At 39.6% G+C, this 19,157-nt stretch overlaps 1 protein-coding gene across 2 annotated transcripts in view; it reads right to left on the minus strand.

Annotated features, from left to right (window-relative positions):
• PCSK2 (proprotein convertase subtilisin/kexin type 2) overlaps positions 1–19,157 on the minus strand; it is a 254,019-nt gene that overhangs the window by 57,583 nt on the left and 177,279 nt on the right. For both annotated transcript variants that reach the window (XM_028827173.2, NM_001266025.1), the window contains 1 exon segment: positions 16,808–16,884. In XM_028827173.2, coding sequence (XP_028683006.1) covers positions 16,808–16,884 — 77 coding nt within the window.

The raw sequence follows: 19,157 nt of genomic DNA on the forward strand, positions 1-19,157 counted from the left end.
TTAAAAATATAGACAATTTCAGTGAATAGTACAATGACTCTTATATAGCCACCATCCAAGTCTATCAAAGCCAAACATTTTTTATACTTTGGATTATTTTTAGAAAAACATAATTCTTTATAGGCCAGGTGCGGTGGCTCACTCCTGTAATCCCAGCACTTCGGGAGGCCAAGGCAGGCAGATTGCTTGAGGTCAGGAGTTCAAGACCAGCCTGGAAACCCCATCTCTATTAAAAATACAAAAAAATTAGCCAGGCATGGTGGCCTGTGTCTGTAGTTCTAGCTACTCGGGAGACTGAGGCATGAGAATTGCTTGAACCTGGGGGTTGGAGGTTGCAGTGTGCCAAGATTGTGCCACTGCACTCCAGCCTGGGTGACAGAATGAGACTCTCAAATAAAAAAAAAGGTTGGGTGCTGTGGCTCATGCCTGTAATCCCAGCACTTTGGGAGGCTGGCGGGGGGTAGATCACGAGGTCAGAAGTTCGAGACCAGCCTGACCAATATGGTGAAACCCCGTCTCTACTAAAAATACAAAAATTAGCCAGGCGTGGTGGCACGTGCCTGTAATCCCAGCTACTCAGGAGGCTGAGGCAGGAGAATCACATGAACCAGGGAGGCGGAGGTCCCCGTGAGCCGAGATGGAGTCACCGCACTTTAGCCTGGGTGACAGAGCGAGACTCCGTCTCAAAAAACAAAAATCAAAGACAAAAAAACTCCCCAAGAAACAACATAGATCTTTACAGATACAATTGAGGCCCTCTCTGATGCCATTCCTTCCCCTCTTTGCTTCCTCAGAGGTAATGATTGTACCAAGTTTGCTGTTCAGAATGTTTTTATGAGCTTATAATCAGGTATGCATAAGCATATATGCCACTCTTTGCATGTTTTCAAACTCTCTGTAAAAATTTCCTCGTATATTATCTACGTAAAATTGGCTTTATTTGCTACAATTTCTGAAGTTAACTTGTGAATTCTGGTTCATCCATTTTTAGTGCTGTGTAGTAGTCTATTTATAGATATGCTGCGATTTATTTATTTATACTTCTATTGACAGGTATTTAGATTGTTTGCAATTTACTTGCCATTACAAATAATTTGAAAAGAAACATTTTTGTTTATTATTTTCATGTACACATAAGGAAGAGTTTCTCTGAGGTCTTCTTGTGTAACTTAAAACAGGTTATATGGCTATATACTACCTCCTTCAAGGTGCAAGCAATCCTTTTCAACATTGATCATTGTCGAATGTTACCAATTTTGCTAGTCCAGTTGGTGTGAAATGGTATGTTATTGTTTCATTTTGCATTTCCTCGTCACTAGCAAGGTAAACTTTTCATAGGTTATTTGGCTTAGATTTTCTTTTCTGTGAATTGCATGTTAATAACCTTGGCCCATTTCTTCTATTAAGGTATTTATTTATTTTTCATTGATTTGTAGCTGTTCTTTACAAAGTTTGTATATTAAGCCTTTTTTTCCCCATAAAATTTGCTGCACATGTCTTCTAGTCTGTGGCTTGTCTTCCAAATTTATTTATTGTGACTTCTTTTTTTGAACAAAAGTGTTTAATTTTAATGTAGCCAGCTTTATCAATCATTAATTTTTCCATGTGGTTTAGTGGCTCGTTTAAGAAATCCATCCCTAATTTACATTCTATAGGGAATCGTCTGCCCTTTCCAGATCTTTTTCCAATCTGAAGAGATTAGCTGAGAGTCTAGCACCTTTTAAAGGTCTTAAGAGGAAACATCTGTCATCTATTGCCTCTAAGAGTGGCCACTTATGAGATTTAATCTATATAAAAGGTACCCCGGTCTCCACAAACCCTTATCTTAACCCAGACACACCTTTCTACTGATTCCAGGTCTTTAGATAATAACTCTTTCAACCAATTGCCAATCAGAAAATCTTTGAATCTACCTATAACCTGGAAGCCCCTGCTTCAAGATGTCCTGCCTTTCCAGACCAAGCCAATGTCTATTTCACATGTACTGATTAATGTCTTATGTGTCCCTAAAACATATAAAATCAAGCTCGAACTCAACCACCTTGGGCACCTGTTCTCAGGACCTCCTGAGGCTGTGTCATGGGTCATGACCCTTAACCTTGGCAAAATAAACTTCTAAATCAATTGGGGAAAAAAGGAAAGAAATCCATCCCCATGTCATGATCATAAAGGTGTTTTTATTTTTTTCCTAAAATATTTATATCCATTTAGGTCTTTAATTCTCCTGGAATTTATTTATGCTCAGTATGTGGAGTGGGTGCCTATTTCTCCCCATGTACATAGTTATCCCATTTATCGAATACCTTCACTCCATCCTTATCATTTTTATTGCTATCTTAATCATATATTAGGGTTCCTTTTATGTGGTGTCTGTTTTTGCACTCTCTAGTCTCTTTCTTGATCTTTTTGTCTCTTTCTATGCTAACCCTACAATCTCATATTATTGCCACTGTGTAATGTTTTGGTATCTGGTCGGCAAAGCTTCCCGTCTTGCTGCTGTTCTGTTGTTGTTGAACTTCTACTTCATCATCTTCTTCTTCTTTATCTTCATTCTCTTCCTCTTTTTTCTCCTTTTTTCCTCCTCCTTATTTGTCTTCTTCTATTTTGGCCACTTGTTTTTCCATATCAATTTTAAAACAGTTTTGTCTAGTTCCACTGAATAATCTACTGAAACTTTAATTGAAATTGCAATTAATTAATATATTAGTTTGATATGATATCTTTATATTGTTCCATCTTCTTATCCATGAACTTAGTATGTCACTCTAGTAATTTAGGACACCTTTATGTCTTTTGTAAATTTTATAATTTTATTCTTAATGATCTCACATCTTTTCTTAGATTTATAATTATTTGATTGGCTATGAAATGTAGCATAGTGTTGAATTAAAGAGATGATAGGGAGAACCCACATCTTGTCCCAGACTTAGAGAATGCTATCAAAGTTTCACCATGAAGAATAATGTTTGCTGTAGGTTTTTGATAAACAGGCTGTTATATTCAATTCGATAATTATCTCCTCAAGTGCATCCAGGCTAGATTTTATCCCATTTATTGAGATTTTATTCCACAGGCTGTATTTTTCAGCTGCAATTTGTTCTTTTCATGTCCATGCTTTTGTTTTCATCTATGTTTCCCCCATCATTTAGTTTTCTTTAAAATAGATGTCATCCATGCATTTATCACTCTGAGCAAACTAAAAATAACTTATTATAAAGTCTTTTTCAAGACTGCTTCATAGAACCAATTTCATATGGTACAAATTAATATCCTGAGTTTTAGTTTTTTAGGCGTATTTTTTTCAGATATTTTGGAATGTTGGATTTTAGGATAATTTTGATGTGGAGATATTTTTTCCTTTTTTTTTTTTTTTTTTTAACCTCTCTTCCTTTCCTGGCTACTGGTCCTATGGTTGTTTCAACTGACTCCTTAGTTCTGTTTCTGACAGCCAGTTTCTACAACAGTGCTTCAGGAATCTGCATTCACAGAGATAAGGAGATAAGACAGATCAGTCAGCAAGCCAGTGTGCAGCTTGGCCAAGTTCATGCACATGAGGCTGTCTTTGTCTTCTGGTCTCCAGTCTCTCTACAGCTACAGATTCTTAGACAACAGAAGACCCATGGTGGCCAGCTGCAGTCTTTTCAGCCTTGACTTTGGAGAAAGAAGCTCCGGTGTTAGACATATTAGAACTGAAATGCAGAGACTTCCTGGCTAGTTCGGCATTTACCGCATTTGCTGGCTAATGTCCAATGAGCTCTACAGGGTAAGATTTTGGGGTTTCAAGAGCCTACTTGATAGAATAGATGAGAAATGAATAGGTCAGGCAGAATAGGTTGGAATAGGCGATAGGTGAGAATGAGCAAAGCTGCCTCTGGGGAAGTCCCTGAGTCTGCTGGCAAGCACCCATTGCTTTCTGGAGAAGTGAGCAGACTCCTCATCTTTCTGAGGCCAGATGCTAGACATTTCAATTTTCCTAATAGATCAACTTTGTCTCATGCATACAAGGTATCTTTAGCTATAACTCTTTTTTCAATCAGCAATGCAGAAACACAGGCACTAGAGGCTTGACAGAAAGTTTAACCTTGCTGACTGTTATCCACTTTCTGTCAAAAGCTTAAACGAGAGAGCAGATGTCTGAGAAAGGTGGGTGATTGGCTGAGCCATCCATTTACTCCTGTAGCATAAATTCTCCTACTTTTCTTTGTCATTGAATAATCTTTGACTTAGCTCCTGTAGAAATCTCTTTGCTGAATTTCACAACTCTATTGGCTGCCCTATGTGCCATGCTCTGCACCAAGGACTCTATACCTCTCTCGAATCCCCAGTACAAGCCTTCAAGGTGGGAGCTTTAGTCCCAGTTTATAGATAAGGGAACTGACTCAGGGATCACTCATTCCATACCAAGCGATTAACATAATATTACATTTGTCTACATAAGGTGCTGTCTTTTTCTCTCTTAAGAGTTATTGCCACCTGAGGACCATAAAATCTCTATATGGCATGTATACATTAGCTTACAAAGTGGAACTAATTATACCCAAATATAAGTCTTTCTTTTACAATCTTTATAGTTTTCTCCATAACCCCTAAGTCTATATTACATCTACTCCTTTTAGCTGAAGGAAAAATTTAAACAATAAATACTTTTCTAATCCAGGTAGGGGACTAGAAATTTAAAAAAATTAAACTCTGTTGGATTTCACTGTGCGCTGGTTTGGATGTAGAAAGGGTTTGTTACAAGCAGTAACCTTTGAGCTAATATCGACTGATGAGGTAGTCATAAAGCTCACATGAAATAGACTATGTCTTTGAAAGCAGTTTGCATTTCATTATCCAGGAGGTGTTTCAGAATTAGTTCATAAAGATATAAGGGAAACCATTAAGTATCACCAGGGTAAGGTAGCAGCTTACATCAGTGTGAAAATAGCCAACCAGAGAGGGCCATTTTTCTCACATGTTTTTTCTGTGGCCTGTTGCTTAGGGTTCTTCAGAATGAAATATGACTTTCAATAAGAAAATAAAAGTTAATCCCAGAAATCCTTTCTTATTTGAAGGTTTAACTAATGCTATCAATCACATTAGCTCACAAAGAGATAAATGTTCTTCAGCCTCCATTTATCCATCTTCCTTCCCTCCATTTTGTTTGCTTGAGTAATAAATGTCTTCTCTCTTCCTGAATTTATAGTAAACTTTTTGCAGCCAAGAATTGCATCTAACCCAGATCTTTCACTGTTTAGGGCTTAATAGATAGAGTATGCTGCTTCCCCTGACGCTTCATAAATATCATCAATGGCAGGGATGACATTTCAGTGGTGAATGCCTGTCAAAGAAATGCTATGCAAGAGGGATTTTTATGGACAACAGCACAGTAATGGAATACAGATCTGCAATGCATCACCAAACATTGACCTAAAACTGAGCAGGGCTGCAAGATTATTGACAAAACGTGGGCTGCAGACCTTGAGAGCAGCAGGCAGCTTGAAAATGGACAGATGTCAAGGCCACTCAACATCTTGCCATGGTTGAAAAGGTATGCCACTCATCCATCAACCAGCCAGTCAATATTTTTTGAGTGCCAGCAACGAAAAAAATGTGGTACTAAATCCTGATACCTCTTAGCAAATCAATTATATCTCTTTTGCACATTACTGATGTCCATTAAATGTGTATTTTCTACCTTTTTGCAATTTGAGTTACTATTATTATTATTATTTTGTTTGGTCAAATGTATTTTGCTCATTGCAAGCTAAGAGAAAATTATACCCTTTTTGAAAATTTCTTAAATGTGTTTCAAGTTCATCCCTGGAGCTCAGATACTGCATGTAATTATTAAATGGTTCACAGTAGAATAAATACACTTGCTCTGCTTAAACAGGAATAATCCAACAAAAGCAAATCAAGCACAAGGCAAGCTATTCCAATATACACATTCCCTAAAAGCAGTTCTGCATATGTATGAAGTTTGTTTTCCTAAAGCACCCTTGGCTTGGAGTTTAATAAAGGAAAACAACGAATAAGTGCAGAGGGTATGAGATGATGGTTTAAAGTGTCAGGAAAACCTAGGAGAGATTTGTTGCTATTGAACTCAGTCTCCCAACCAAGGGGCACATTTTATTTCTTTGTTTGGGTGTCCTCTATAGTGCATTTTATTTTCTACTTTCACAGCAGTGAGAATCTCGTGCTGGACAGCCACTGCCTTTTCCTGTGAAGCAATTACTCCTGCGTTGTAACTAGCCTTTGTGGCAGTCAGTGTGGCTGGAATAGTTAATAGCAACAGGCCTATCGCTGGTCAGCATGTCAGCCCTATATTGGAGCTTCAGGGCATGCTGACGCCAGCATTTCTCAAGAGCCCCAAGTCTGTTGAACAGAGGTAGGGCATCGGATTTGGCGCCCATGCCCAGAAAACACCTGAAGAACCTGTGGGATGCCTTGGTGTCTGCACAGCTGGTGGGAGGCTCATGCTGGGCCCTGTGCCAGCCAAGAACAAGTGCCAGGCTCCAGGCCATTGGGGCTTCTGAGAGTAGAAGCATATCTTGAGTGTAATAAGAGAATGAGCCTCATCTATGCCCCGGCCCAGTTCTGACCCAACCATCCTAGCAACTTTTCCAACCCTTTTAGGCTCCACCTTACTTGCGGATCCTTCTTAGAATGCTGCCTTCTGCACCAGCCTCCAAATCCCACAGCAGTTATCCAGACTACCTCCTGAACATATCCTGCACCTCCCCGCCAGCCTATCTTTGTCCAGATTGTATCCTTGCCCTGGCATACATTTGTTCCCTACTCCCAACTCTTCCTATTGCCTTAGATAAAATCCTAGACCGGTGACCCACTGGCATCAAATCCTGCCTCCACTTCTTAGTAGCCCTGTAACCTTGCACAAGTAACTTAACCGCTCTGTGCCTCAGTTTCCAAAATGGGGAAAATCATACTCCCTATTTCAGAGGGTTCTTATGATAATTAGTTGAATGAATACATGCAAAACACAGAACAGTGCCTTAAATACAGTAACTGTTCAACTTGCATTAGATCTCCTTGTGTTATTTTAGTCTGGGCTACATTTTTGCATTGTAGTAACTTGGGCGTCTGTTGCCTAATCCTATGACATTGCAAGCTCCTTGGAAGCTTGCACACCAAAACAGTTTCCTGATACCAAACTGAAGTCCTAGTTCTGTTATTACCTCTTTTTATGCCCTATGCTTGTTAAATTTACTTCTTGTTATTAGAAAAAAATCAAAGATATACAAAAAAAGAGTAAAATCCCATGTGCTCATCACAGAGCTTTAACAATGATTAGCTCATAACCAATTTTATTGCCTCTATACTCCAATCATTCTCTTCCCTCCTGCCTCAAGCCATAAGTAATACTGAAGAAAACATCAGGCATAATATCATTTCATCCCAGAGGGGTTTTTAAATAAACATATCCTACACTCATGGAACGGACGCCTCATTCAAATTCTCCTTCAGTCAAGCAGGAATCATCTCCAGGACGATGGTGATGTTTTGAACTAAGGATTCTCCTGGTGCTGTGGACTTGAGCTTTACCCCATCAGCCTCCCATAATCATCTACAATGGTAGTTATGTATTGAAAGTAGTTGTGATTTGAGTGCTGGCATCATCCAGTCTTTGTAATAACAAGCCATAGTGGGTGAGAATCTTTGAAAATGACTTGATAATTGAAAAGCACCCATTTACTGGTCAAAGTGGACACTTTGTCTTAGTCATTGGCTCCCTAAGGCATGGGGATCATGCTCGCCTGAGTCACTATGACTGTGTCTCTGGTAATTGGACACTTGGGAATTCTTACCACTGACAATGACGAGTTTTATTGCCCTAAGCACTAATTAGTCCTAATTGGAGGTTTTTAGCTGGTTTAAAATTATACTTTTGAGAACAAGTTTGCAAATGAAATATTTAAGAGAGAAGATATTTCCTTAGTGTTCTTAGTTTTTTAAATTTTCTCTTTAAAATTATTATTATACTTTAAGTTCTAGGGTACATGTGCGCAACATGCAGGTTTGTTACATAGGTATATATGTGCCATGTTGGTTGGCTGCACCCATCAACTTGCCATTTACTTGAGGTATTTCTCCTAAAGCTATCCCTCTCCCAGCCCCCCAGCCCCAACAGGACCTGGTGTGTGATGTTCCCCATCCTGTGTTCAAGTGTTCTCATTGTTCAATTCCCACCTATGAGTGAGAACATATGGTGTTTGGTTTTCTGTCCTTGTGATGGTGTGTTGAGAATGATAGTTTCCAGCTTCATCCATATCCCTGCAAAGGACATGAACTCATCCTTTCTATGGCTGCATAGTATTATATGATGTATATGTGCCACATTTTCTTAATCCAGTCTATCACTGATGGACATTTGGGTTGGTTCCAAGTCTTTGCTATTGTGAATAGTGCCACAATAAACATACGTGTGCATGTGTCTTTATAGTAGCATGATTTATAATCCTTTGAGTATATACCCAGTAATGGGATCACTGGGTCAAATAGTATTTCTAGTTCTAGATCCTTGAGGAATCGCCACACTGTCTTCCACAATGGTTGAACTAGCTTAAGTCCTACCAACAGTGCAAAAGTGTTCCTATTTCTCCACATTCTCTCCAGCATCTGCTGTTTCCTGACTTTTTAATTATCACCATTCTAACTGGCATGAGATGGTATCTCAGTGTGGTTTTGATTTGCATTTCTCTAATGACCAATGATGATGAGCATTTTTTCATGTGTCTGTTGGCTGCATAAATGTCTTCTTTTGAGGAGTGTCTGTTCATATCCTTTGCCCACTTTTTGATGGGTTTGTTTGTTTTTCTTCTTGTAAAGTGTTTAAGTTCTTTGTAGATTCTGGATATCAGCCCTTTGTCAGATGGTTAGATTGCAAAAATTTTCTCCCATTCTGTAGGTTGTCTGTTCACTCTGATGGTAGTTTATTTTGCTGTGCAGAAGCTCTTTAGTTTAATTAGATCCCATTTGTCTATTTTGGCTTTTGTTGCCATTGCTTTTAGTGTTTTAGTCATGAAGTCCTTGCCCATGCCTATGTCCTGAGTGGTATTGCCTAGGTTTTCTTCTAGGGCTTTATAGTTTTAGGTCTAACATTTAAGTCTTTAATCTATCTTGAATTAATTTTTGTGGACAGCAAAAGAAACTACCATCAGAGTGAACAGGCAACCTACAGAATGGGAGAAAATTTTTGCAATCTACTCATTTGACAAAGGGCTAATATCCAGAACCTACAAAGAACTCAAACAAATTTACAAGAAAAAAACAAACAATCCCACCAAAAAGTGGGCAAAGGATATGAACAGACATTTCTCAAAAGAAGACACTCATACAGCCAACAGACACATGAAAAAATGCTCGTCATCACTGGCCATCAGAGAAATGCAAATCAAAACCACAATGAGATACCATCTCACACCAGTTAGAATGGCAATCATTAAAAAGTCAGGAAACAACAGGTGCTGGAGAGGATGTGGAGAAATAGGAACACTTTTACACTGTTGGTGGGAGTGTAAACTAGTTCGACCTTTGTGGAAAACAGTATGGCAATTCCTCAAGGATCTAGAACTAGAAATACCATATGACCCAGCCATCCCATTACTGGGTATATACCCAAAGGATTATAAATCATGCTGCTATAAAGACACATGCACATGTATGATTATTGCGGCACTATTCACAATAGCAAGGACTTGGAATCAACCCAAATGTCCATCAGTGATAGACTGGATTAAGAAAATGTGGCACATATACACCATGGAATACTATGCAGCCATAAAAAAGGATGAGTTTGTGTCCTTTGTAGGGACATGGATGCAGCTGGAAACCATCATTCTCAGCAAACTATCGCAAGAACAGAACACCAAACACTGCATGTTCTCACTCATAGGTGGGAATTGAACAATGAGATCACTTGGACACAGGAAGGGGAACATCACACACCGGGGCCTATTGTAGGGAGGGGGCAGTGGGGAGGGATTGCATTGAGAGTTATACCTGATGTAAATGACGAGTTGGTGGGTGCTGACGAGTTGATGGGTGCAGCACACCAACATGGCACATGTATACATATGTAACAAACCTGCACATTGTGCACATGTACCCTAGAACTTAAAGTATATATATTAAAAAAAAGATATAAGGAAGGGATCCAGTTTCAGCTTTCTATATATGGCTAGCCAGTTTTCCCAGCACCGTTTATTAAATGGGGAATCCTTTCCCCATTTCTTGTTTTTGTCTGGTTTGTCAAAGATCTGGTGGTTGTATATGTGTGGTGTTATTTCTGAGGCCTCTGTTCTGTTCTATATATCTGTTTTAGTACCATTACCATGCTGTTTTGGTTGCTGTAGCCTTGTAGTATAGTTTGAAGTCAGGTAGCGTGATGCCTCCGGCTTTATTCCTTTTACTTATGATTGTCTTGGCAATGTGGGTTCTTTTTCAGTTCCATATGAACTTTAAAGTCGTTTTTTCCAATTCAGTGAAGAAAGTCATTGGTAGCTTGATGGGAATGGCATTGAATCTATAAATTACCTTGGGCAGTATGGCCATTTTCATGATATTCATTCTTCCTATCCATGAGCATGGAGTGTTATTCCATTTGTTCGTGTCCTCTTTTGTTGAGCAGCAATTTGTTGTTCTCCTTGAAGAGGTAGGTCCTTCACATCCCTTGTAAGTTAGATTCCTAGATTTTTTATTCTCTTTGTAGCAATTGTGAATGGATGTTCACTCATGATTTGGCTCTCTGTTTGTCTGTTACTGGTGTATAGAAATGCTTGTGATTTTTGCACATTGATTTTTGTACCCTGAGACTTTGCTGAAGTTGCGTATCAGCTTAAAGAGATTTTGGGCTGAGATGATGCAGTTTTCTAAATATACAATCATGTCATCTGCAAACAGGGACAATTTGACTTCCTCTTTTCCTATCTGAACACCCTTTGTTTCTTTCTCTTGCCTGATCGCCCTCCAACACTATGTTGAATAGGAGTGGTGACAGAGGGCATTCTTGTCTTGGGCCAGTTTTCAAAGGGAATGCTTCCAGTTTTTGCCCATTCAGTATGATATTGTCTGTGGGTGTGTCATAAATAGCTCTTATTATTTTGAGATACGTTCCATCAATATCTAGTTTATTGAGAGTTTTTAGCATGATGGACTATTGAATTTTGTTGAAGGCCTGTTCTGAATCTATTGAGATAATCATGTGGTTTTTGTCATTGGTTCTGTTTATGTGATGGATTACGTTTATTGATTTGCATATGTTGAACCAGCCTTGCATTCCAGGGATGAAGCCAACTTGGTCATGGTGGATAAGCTTTTTGATGTGCTGCTGGATTCGGTTTGCCAGTATTTTGTTGAGGATTTTCACATCGATGTTCATCAGATATATTGGTCTAAAATTCTCTTTTTTTGTTGTGTCTCTGCCAGGCTTTGGAATCAGGATGATGCTGGCCTCATAAAATGAGTTAGGGAGGATTCCCTCTTTTTCTGTTGATTGGAATAGTTTCAGAAGGAATGGTACCAGCTCTTCTTTGTACCTCTGGTAGAATTTGGCTGTGAATCGGTCTGGTCCTGGCCTTTTTTTTAGTTGGCATGCTATTAATTATTGCCTCAATTTCAGAGCCTGTTATTGGTCTATTCAGAGATTCAACTTCTTCCTGGTTTAGTCTTGGGAGGGTGTTTGTGTTCAGGAATTTGTCAATTTCTTCCAGATTTTCTAGTTTATTTGTGTAGAGGTGTTTATAGTATTCTTTGATGGTAGTTTGTATTTCTGTGGGATCAGTGGTGATATCCCCTTTATCATTTTTTAATGTGTCTATTTGATTCTTCTCTCTTTTCTTCTTTATTAGTCTTGCTAGTGGTCTATCAATTTTGTTGATCCTTTCAAAAAACCAGCTCCTGGATTCATTGATTTTTTTGAAGGGTTTTTTTGTGTCTCTATCTCCTTCAGTTCTGCTCTGATCTTCATTATTTCTTGCCTTCTGCTAGCTTTTGAATTTGTTTGCTCTTGCTTCTCTAATTCTTTTAATTGTGATGTTAGGGTGTCAACTTTAGATATTTCCTGCTTTCTCCTGTGGGCATTTACTGCTATAAATTTCCCTCTACACACTGTTTTAAATGTGTCCCAGAGATTATGGTACATTGTGTCTTTGTTTTCATTGGTTTCAAAGAATATCTTTATTTCTGCCTTCATTTCATTATGTACTCAGTGGTCATTCAGGAGCAGGTTGTTCAGTTTCCATATAGTTGTGTGGTTTTGAGTGAGTTTCTTAATCCTGAGTTCTAATTTGATTGCACTGTGGTCTGAGAGACAGTTTGTTGTGATTTCTGTTCTTTTACATTTGCTGAGGAGTGCTTTACTTCCAATTATGTGGTCAATTTCGGAATAAGTGTGATGTGATGCTGAGAAGAATGTATTTTCTTTTCATTTGGGGTGGAGAGTTCTGTAGATGTCTATTAGGTCTGCTTGGTCCAGAGCTGAGTTCAAGTCCTGGATATCCTTGTTAACCTTCTGTCTTATTGTTCTGTCTAATATTGACAGTGGGGTGTTAAAATCTCCCATTATTGTTGTGTGGGAGTCTAAGTCTCTTTGCAGGTCTCTAAGGACTTGCTTTATGAATCTGGGTGCTCCTGTATTGACTGCATATATATTTAGGATAGTTAGCTCTTCTTGTTGAATTGATCCCTTTACCATTATGTAATGGCTTTCTTTGTCTCTTTTGATCTCTGTTGGTTTAAAGTCTGTTTTATCAGAGACTAGGATTGCAACCCTTGCTTTTTTTTTTTTTTTTCTTTTCTTTTGCTTGGTAGATCTTTCTCCATGCCTTTATTTTGAGCCTATGTGTGTCTCTGCACGTGAGATGGGTCTTGACTCTTGATCCAATTTGCCTGTCTGTGGCTTTTAATTGGGGCATTTAGCCCATTTACATTTAAGGTTAGTATTGTTACATGTGAATTTGATTCTGTCATTATGATGTTAGCTGGTTATTTTGCTCATTAGTTGATGCAGTTTCTTCATAGCATCAATGATCTTTACAATTTGGCATGTTTTTGCAGTGGCTGGTACTGGTTGTTGCTTTCCATGTTTAGTGCTTCCTTCAGGAGCTCTTGTAAGGCAGGCCTGGTGGTGACAAAATCTCTCAGCATTTGCTTGTCTATAAAGGATTTTATTTCTCCTTCACTTATGAAGCTTAGTTTGGCTGGATATGAAATTCTGAGTTGAAAGTTCTTTTCTTTAAGAATGTTGACTATTGACCCCCATTCTCTTCTGGCTTGCAGGGTTTCTGCTGAGAAATCTGCTGTTAGTCTGATGGGCTTCCCTTTTTGGGTAACCTGACCTTTCTCTCTAGCTGCCCTTAACATTTTTTCTTTCATTTCAACCTTGGTGAATCCGACAATTATGTGTCTTGGGGCTCCTCTTCTCAAGGAGTATCTTTGTGGTATTCTCTGTATTTCTTGAATTTGAATGTTGGCCTGTCTTGCTAGGTTGGGGAAGTTCTCCTGGATAATATCCTAAAGAGTGTTTTCCAGCTTGGTTCCATTCTCCCTGTCACTTTCAGGTACACTAATCAAACGTAGATTTGATATTTTCATATAGTCCCATATTTCTTGGAGGGTTTGTTCATTTCTTTTTACTCTTTTTTCTCTAACCTTGTCTTCCTGCTTTATTTCATTAATTTTATCTTCAATCACTGATACCCTTTCTTCCACTTGAGCGAATTGGTTATTGAAGCTTTTGCATGCGTCACGAAGTCCTTGTGCCATGGTTTTCAGCTCCATCAGGTCATTTAAGGTCTTCTCTACACTTTATTCTAGTTAGGCATTCGTCTAACCTTTCTTCAAGGTTTTTAGCTTCCTTGCAATGGGTTAGAATATGCTCCTTTAGCTTGGAGAAGTTTGTTTTTACTGACCTTCTGAAGCTTACTTCTGTCAACTCATCAAAGTCATTTTCCATCCAGCTTTGTTCTGTTGCTGTCGAGGAGCTGCAATCCTTTGGAGGAGAAGAGGCCCTCTGGTTTTTAGAATTTTCAGCTTTTCTGCTCTGGTTTCTACCCATATTTGTGGTTTTATCTACCTTTGGTCTTTGATGTTGGTGACCTACAGATGGGGGTTTGTTGTGGATGTCCTTTTTGTTGATATTGATGCTATTCCTTTCTGTTTGTTAGTTTTCCTTCTAACAGTCAGGTCCCTCAGCTGCAGGTCTGCTGGAGTTTGCTGGAGGTCCATTCCAGACCCTGTTTGCCTGGGTATCACCAGCGGAGGCTGCAGAACAGCAAATATTGCAGAACAGCAAATATTGCTGCCTGATTCTTCCTCTTGAAGCTTCATCCTAGAGGGGCACCTGCCTATATGAGCTGTCTGTTTGCGCCTCCTGGGAGGTCTCTCCCAGTTAGGCTACATGGGGGTCAGGGACTCACTTGAGGAGGCAGTCTGTCCATTCTCAGAGCTCAAATGCCATGTTGGGAGAACCATTGCTCTCTTTGGAGATGTCAGACAGGGACGTTTAAGTCTGCAGAAGCTTCTGCTGCCTTTTGTTCAGCTATGTCCTGCCCACAGAGGTGGAATCTATAGAGGCAGTAGACCTTGCTGAACTGTGGTGGGTTCCACCCAGTTTGAGCTTCCCAGTCACTTTGTTTACCTACTCAAGCCTCAGCAGTGGCAGACACCCCTCCCTCCGCCAGGCTGCTGCCTTGTAGGTCAATCTCAGACTGCTGCGCTAGCAGTGAGCAAGGCTCCATGGGCATGGGACCTGCTGAGCCAGACATGGGAGAGAATTTCCTGGTCTGCTGGTTGCTAAGACTGTGGAAAAAGCACAATATTTGGGCAGAAGTGTCCCATTTTTCCAGGTACAGGTTGTCACCGCTTCCCTTGGCTAGGAAAGGGAAATTCCCCAACCCCTTGCACCCACTGTCCAACCAGTCCCAATGAGATGAACCAGGTACCTCAGTTGGAAATGCAGAAATTACCTATCTTCTGTGTCGATCATGTTGGGAGCTGTAGACCAGAGCTGTTCCTATTTGGCCATCTTGTAATGGAATCTTTTAGTTTTTTTTTTAAGGAGTATTTTTACAGCACATTGCCCAGGAAGATTTGGCTAGGGCAGATTTTGTTTGGGTTCAGAAAATGAGATTGGGAGAAAATCATTCCATTGGTTATATTTTTTTTGCTTACATCAATCCATCAAAGACTAATTTAGTACCTACTAGCTACAGAAAGACAGCAAGTAGCCAGTGGATGTGTTGCCACTGCACTTTCTGATATTCATGCGGACAGTTGGTAATCAATCCTGCTGAAACCAGACCCTCTCATAGCTCTTCTCAGCACCGTGTTCTGGATAGCCATTGCCAATCCTGTCTAAACCCCAGTTTAATGGCATGCATTTGGTAACTTCACATTCTTGTGTCTGAAATGGTTTATTTGCTAAAGATACGCTAGGATCTAGGGTTAGAAGTAATAGAGGTAAAACACACTTCATGCCAAAAATTTTCAGACCTTTTTTATACATTCTCATACTCCAAACACACACCTCCAAGCATTGCATTTCATTTTCAGGTTGCAGGTGACATGGTTAGAGAATGAATTGTGCTATCCGACATCAGCAATGATCTTTACAAAATATTACAAAATTAAACTTTATTTTCTTTTTTCTTCTTTTCTGCATTTGTACCCAGAACCTGTGTACCCTGTGTCAACTCCTGATGAGACTGAGGGGTCTCAGGTCAACTTGCTAACTTTAGAGACAGAATCTAAGCTTCCTGTCTGCCGAGGCTCTACCCCTGAACATACTGTGGCCATGCTTCCTGTATCAAATAATACAAATGATACTTAGCAAAGAAAAGTACAAATGTGGATTTGGAAACAATTTGAAGCATGGGGCTAATCTTGGCTTTGACTTGAATTTTAATTGTTTGACTAAGGAAGCCCTTCAACCCTTCTGAGCCTGTTTGCTTATCACTAAACTGAAAATGACAACATTTGTTTTATCTACTACTTAGAGTGCCATGAGAAATAAAAAAAAATGGGTAAAGTGCTCTGTACGTCATATATTTTTAAACAACTAATTGAAGTTCATATGTTTTTATGAACTTCACCCAAGGACATCAATAACAGGGAACCACTAGGTTTAAAAATTACAGTATTCTTTCATTGATTAAGTCAGCTGCACATCTTTATTTCTTCATATCTCTTATATGTAATTAACCATTTAAGCAAAATGTTTACTTGAAGAAAAAAGAGACCGCATTTCCCTGTTTAGTGGCAAAACAGGCTGAAGGAAAATTATTCTCTTGGATAGACTGTTTGGGTAGTTTGACATCATAGGATCTTTATCCTAAGCAATACTTCAAACCTCTGCCAATCACACTTACTGTTTTGTTGAAAGGGACTCCATGAGATTATAGTAGAAAATGAACAGAATGCTTTTCAAAAACATATAGACACAGACCCATGGGGCAAAATACTTCTCTACAGTGGCTAAAACATATAAAGCAAAATCAGCATGTTTTAAATCACGTTGTACTGGGTTGAAAAAGAACTTCTTATTTCTATTTCCTTTTCTCTTTAATGGATTAAAGTGACAAATAATTTCAAGTTCAGCAGAACAAAACAGTCAAAAGATTATTCTAAAGGAAGATTGTAATATTAAAAATTCCACTTTAGAGAATGTAGCCACTAAGAAGAAAAATCACAATATAATTTAATGAAGCATGGGGATTATTTTGCTGGTGGTAATCAAGCCTGAAACAAAACAAAGTAAAATAAAACTCCAAAGCCTAAAGTCAAAGAGCCCTCCCAAGCCCCGGTTTACCTGTTAAACCAGTCGTCTGTGTACCGAGGGTAAGGATAGGGGTCGTTGCTACTGAAGTCGTAACTTGCTTCGGCATTCTGAAAAATACAAGGCATCTCATTAGGTCCATACAGCCAGAGGCGTGGTAAAGGGAAAGTGCTGGGAGACTTGGAATGTTTCTAGTCTTCCCTGGAGTGCTGGGTTAGGGTGCTGCACTGGACCAACCCTTACAAAATTGTGTTGGAGCCAAAGTGTGTCCTTGGAGTGAGATGGCCTTTAGAGTTTCCTTGCTTTACACGGAAGGCTCACATCCAGCTTCTTCCTTTAGACTGACATAGGCTGGTTTCCTTTCCCCTTATGGGTGTTAAACCCCTGCCCGAGGCCCTGACGTTGTCCACAATTGACCTCATTTTTTCACTCAACAAATATCATGAAGAGTCCAATATATGTCAGAGACTTTGCTAAGTATGGGAATACAATGGTGGCATCCCTGCCCTTATGTAACTTATAGCCTAGTTGCGGGGACAGACATCAATCGAATGATCAAACAAAGACATATACCATTACAAACTTCAATAAGTATCTGTATGAACTCTTATGCCCTACAGCATATGGTCAAAAGTGTACCAACTCTGTCATCCAACATCGTCCTTTTTGAGCAACTCCACTAATTCCATCAATTTTTGTTTTGATTGTTTAGATGACAAAATCACCAGTAGTTGTAATAATCATTTTGTGGGAGGTTGAGGTTGATGAGGATGTGACTCTGAGAACCAGCTGGCCTAGAACATTTGGGTGGGCAGGACAATGAGCATCCAGGGTTTAGGCAGGATCTGGGTGAACTGACCACCGAGGCCAATGGGAATGGGGTTACTGCCGAAGCCGGAGTGGACAGATGATGAAAACCAGCACTTGGCCCCTGTCTCCCTCTCTGGAAGGCTGTGTGAGTCTTTTGAAGCTTGAGGGCACTTCTGGAGACAGGGAAGGCAGGGGCAAAGCCTGAGCAGACTGAGACCATGTTTCTATCAGGCTGGCAGAGGGAAATAAAGTCAGTGAGGGAAAACTAGAGAGTGTCCTTCCCTTTGTAGCTGCTGCTTGAATGACTGGCTTCTCAAACTTTCCACTCGGGCTTATCTTTTGGGCTGATAATTATCACTGGGGTCTGTCTGGGTGATGCTCTTGGCTCTGCTCCTGACTCTGGGAAGATAGTTTGGCCGGACATGGCGGGGGTTGGAAGGAGGACCTGGAGAGTTCTGAGAGCACAGTTTACAGCAGAGAACCCTCAGAACTCTGAGACATCTTTTATAACAAGAAGAAAGACAGTGTATTGTCTGGGGTCAAATTGGCCTCTGAATGTTGAAATGGATGATAACTCAGGAACCCCAATTATTTTGTTGCCTTTGCAATTAATTTTTGATGACTAATGCTTAATTCCTTGGGTAACAGTCTACACTGAACATTAAGGAAGGCAAACAGTTGTTATTCTTGTTTGGCTGTATGTTTTCTGGCTAAAAATCAAATGGTTTCTAGCAAGGGGGAACAATATTTTGCAAGGGTTCTGTTTATGCCTCTACAGCCAAACAGAGTCATTTATTGATTTGAATTACAATGCTGTCTCCCATAAAGTTATTTGTGTACAGGAATAAGTTAAACTGGCCTTGAATGATACTGGAGTTTTCTATAATTGCCATTAACATGGACATTTGGAACAGGTGGTGTTTGGTGAATTTAATGTTCTGGTCACCAAGGCTTGCCAGATGCTTGCTTTGTTTGGACTTCTCTAACTTTTTACTGAAATCCTTTAATCGATTTTCCTGCTTTAGAAAATACTAGCTGTTTGGTGAAAATAATTTAATCTCTGATGATTCAGGATCGAGATGATTCAGAGTCATCATTAAGAACTTGAATTATCATTGTACCATCACACCGAAAGTGAGAAGGTTGGGTTGATTCCAAGCTGACCTCAGGGCTTCTCTGGGAGTTATTTCTGGAAGAAACTTCTGACGATGGCTCATGTTCTTTTCTAAAAGTTTAATGCACGGGGGAAAAAACCGATCCCTGGTATTTAATAATTCTAAGGCTTAATTTCTGAATATTTGAATGCATAATTAGAAAGAAAGATGAGACTTGCTCTTAGCTAGAAAGTTTAATAATTACAACTTGGCATTGTTGGCAGTGTGTACTTTTCAAACAGATGGCCTGCACCACGCTAAGAAAGGACAGTCACTTATATTCACAGATTCCTCTGGATTTTTATATATGAGGTGCTGTAATTGCCTGGCTATCAAAGACTCAGTTCCACGGATGACATCTTTCAGATTTGGGGCTTGTCTATCTGGAAGGCTGGTGATGAGAGAGGTGGGAGCTCCGG

This window comes from Macaca mulatta, chromosome 10 (genome assembly GCF_049350105.2).
Source record: "Macaca mulatta isolate MMU2019108-1 chromosome 10, T2T-MMU8v2.0, whole genome shotgun sequence".
NCBI classification, from domain to species: Eukaryota; Metazoa; Chordata; class Mammalia; order Primates; family Cercopithecidae; genus Macaca; species Macaca mulatta.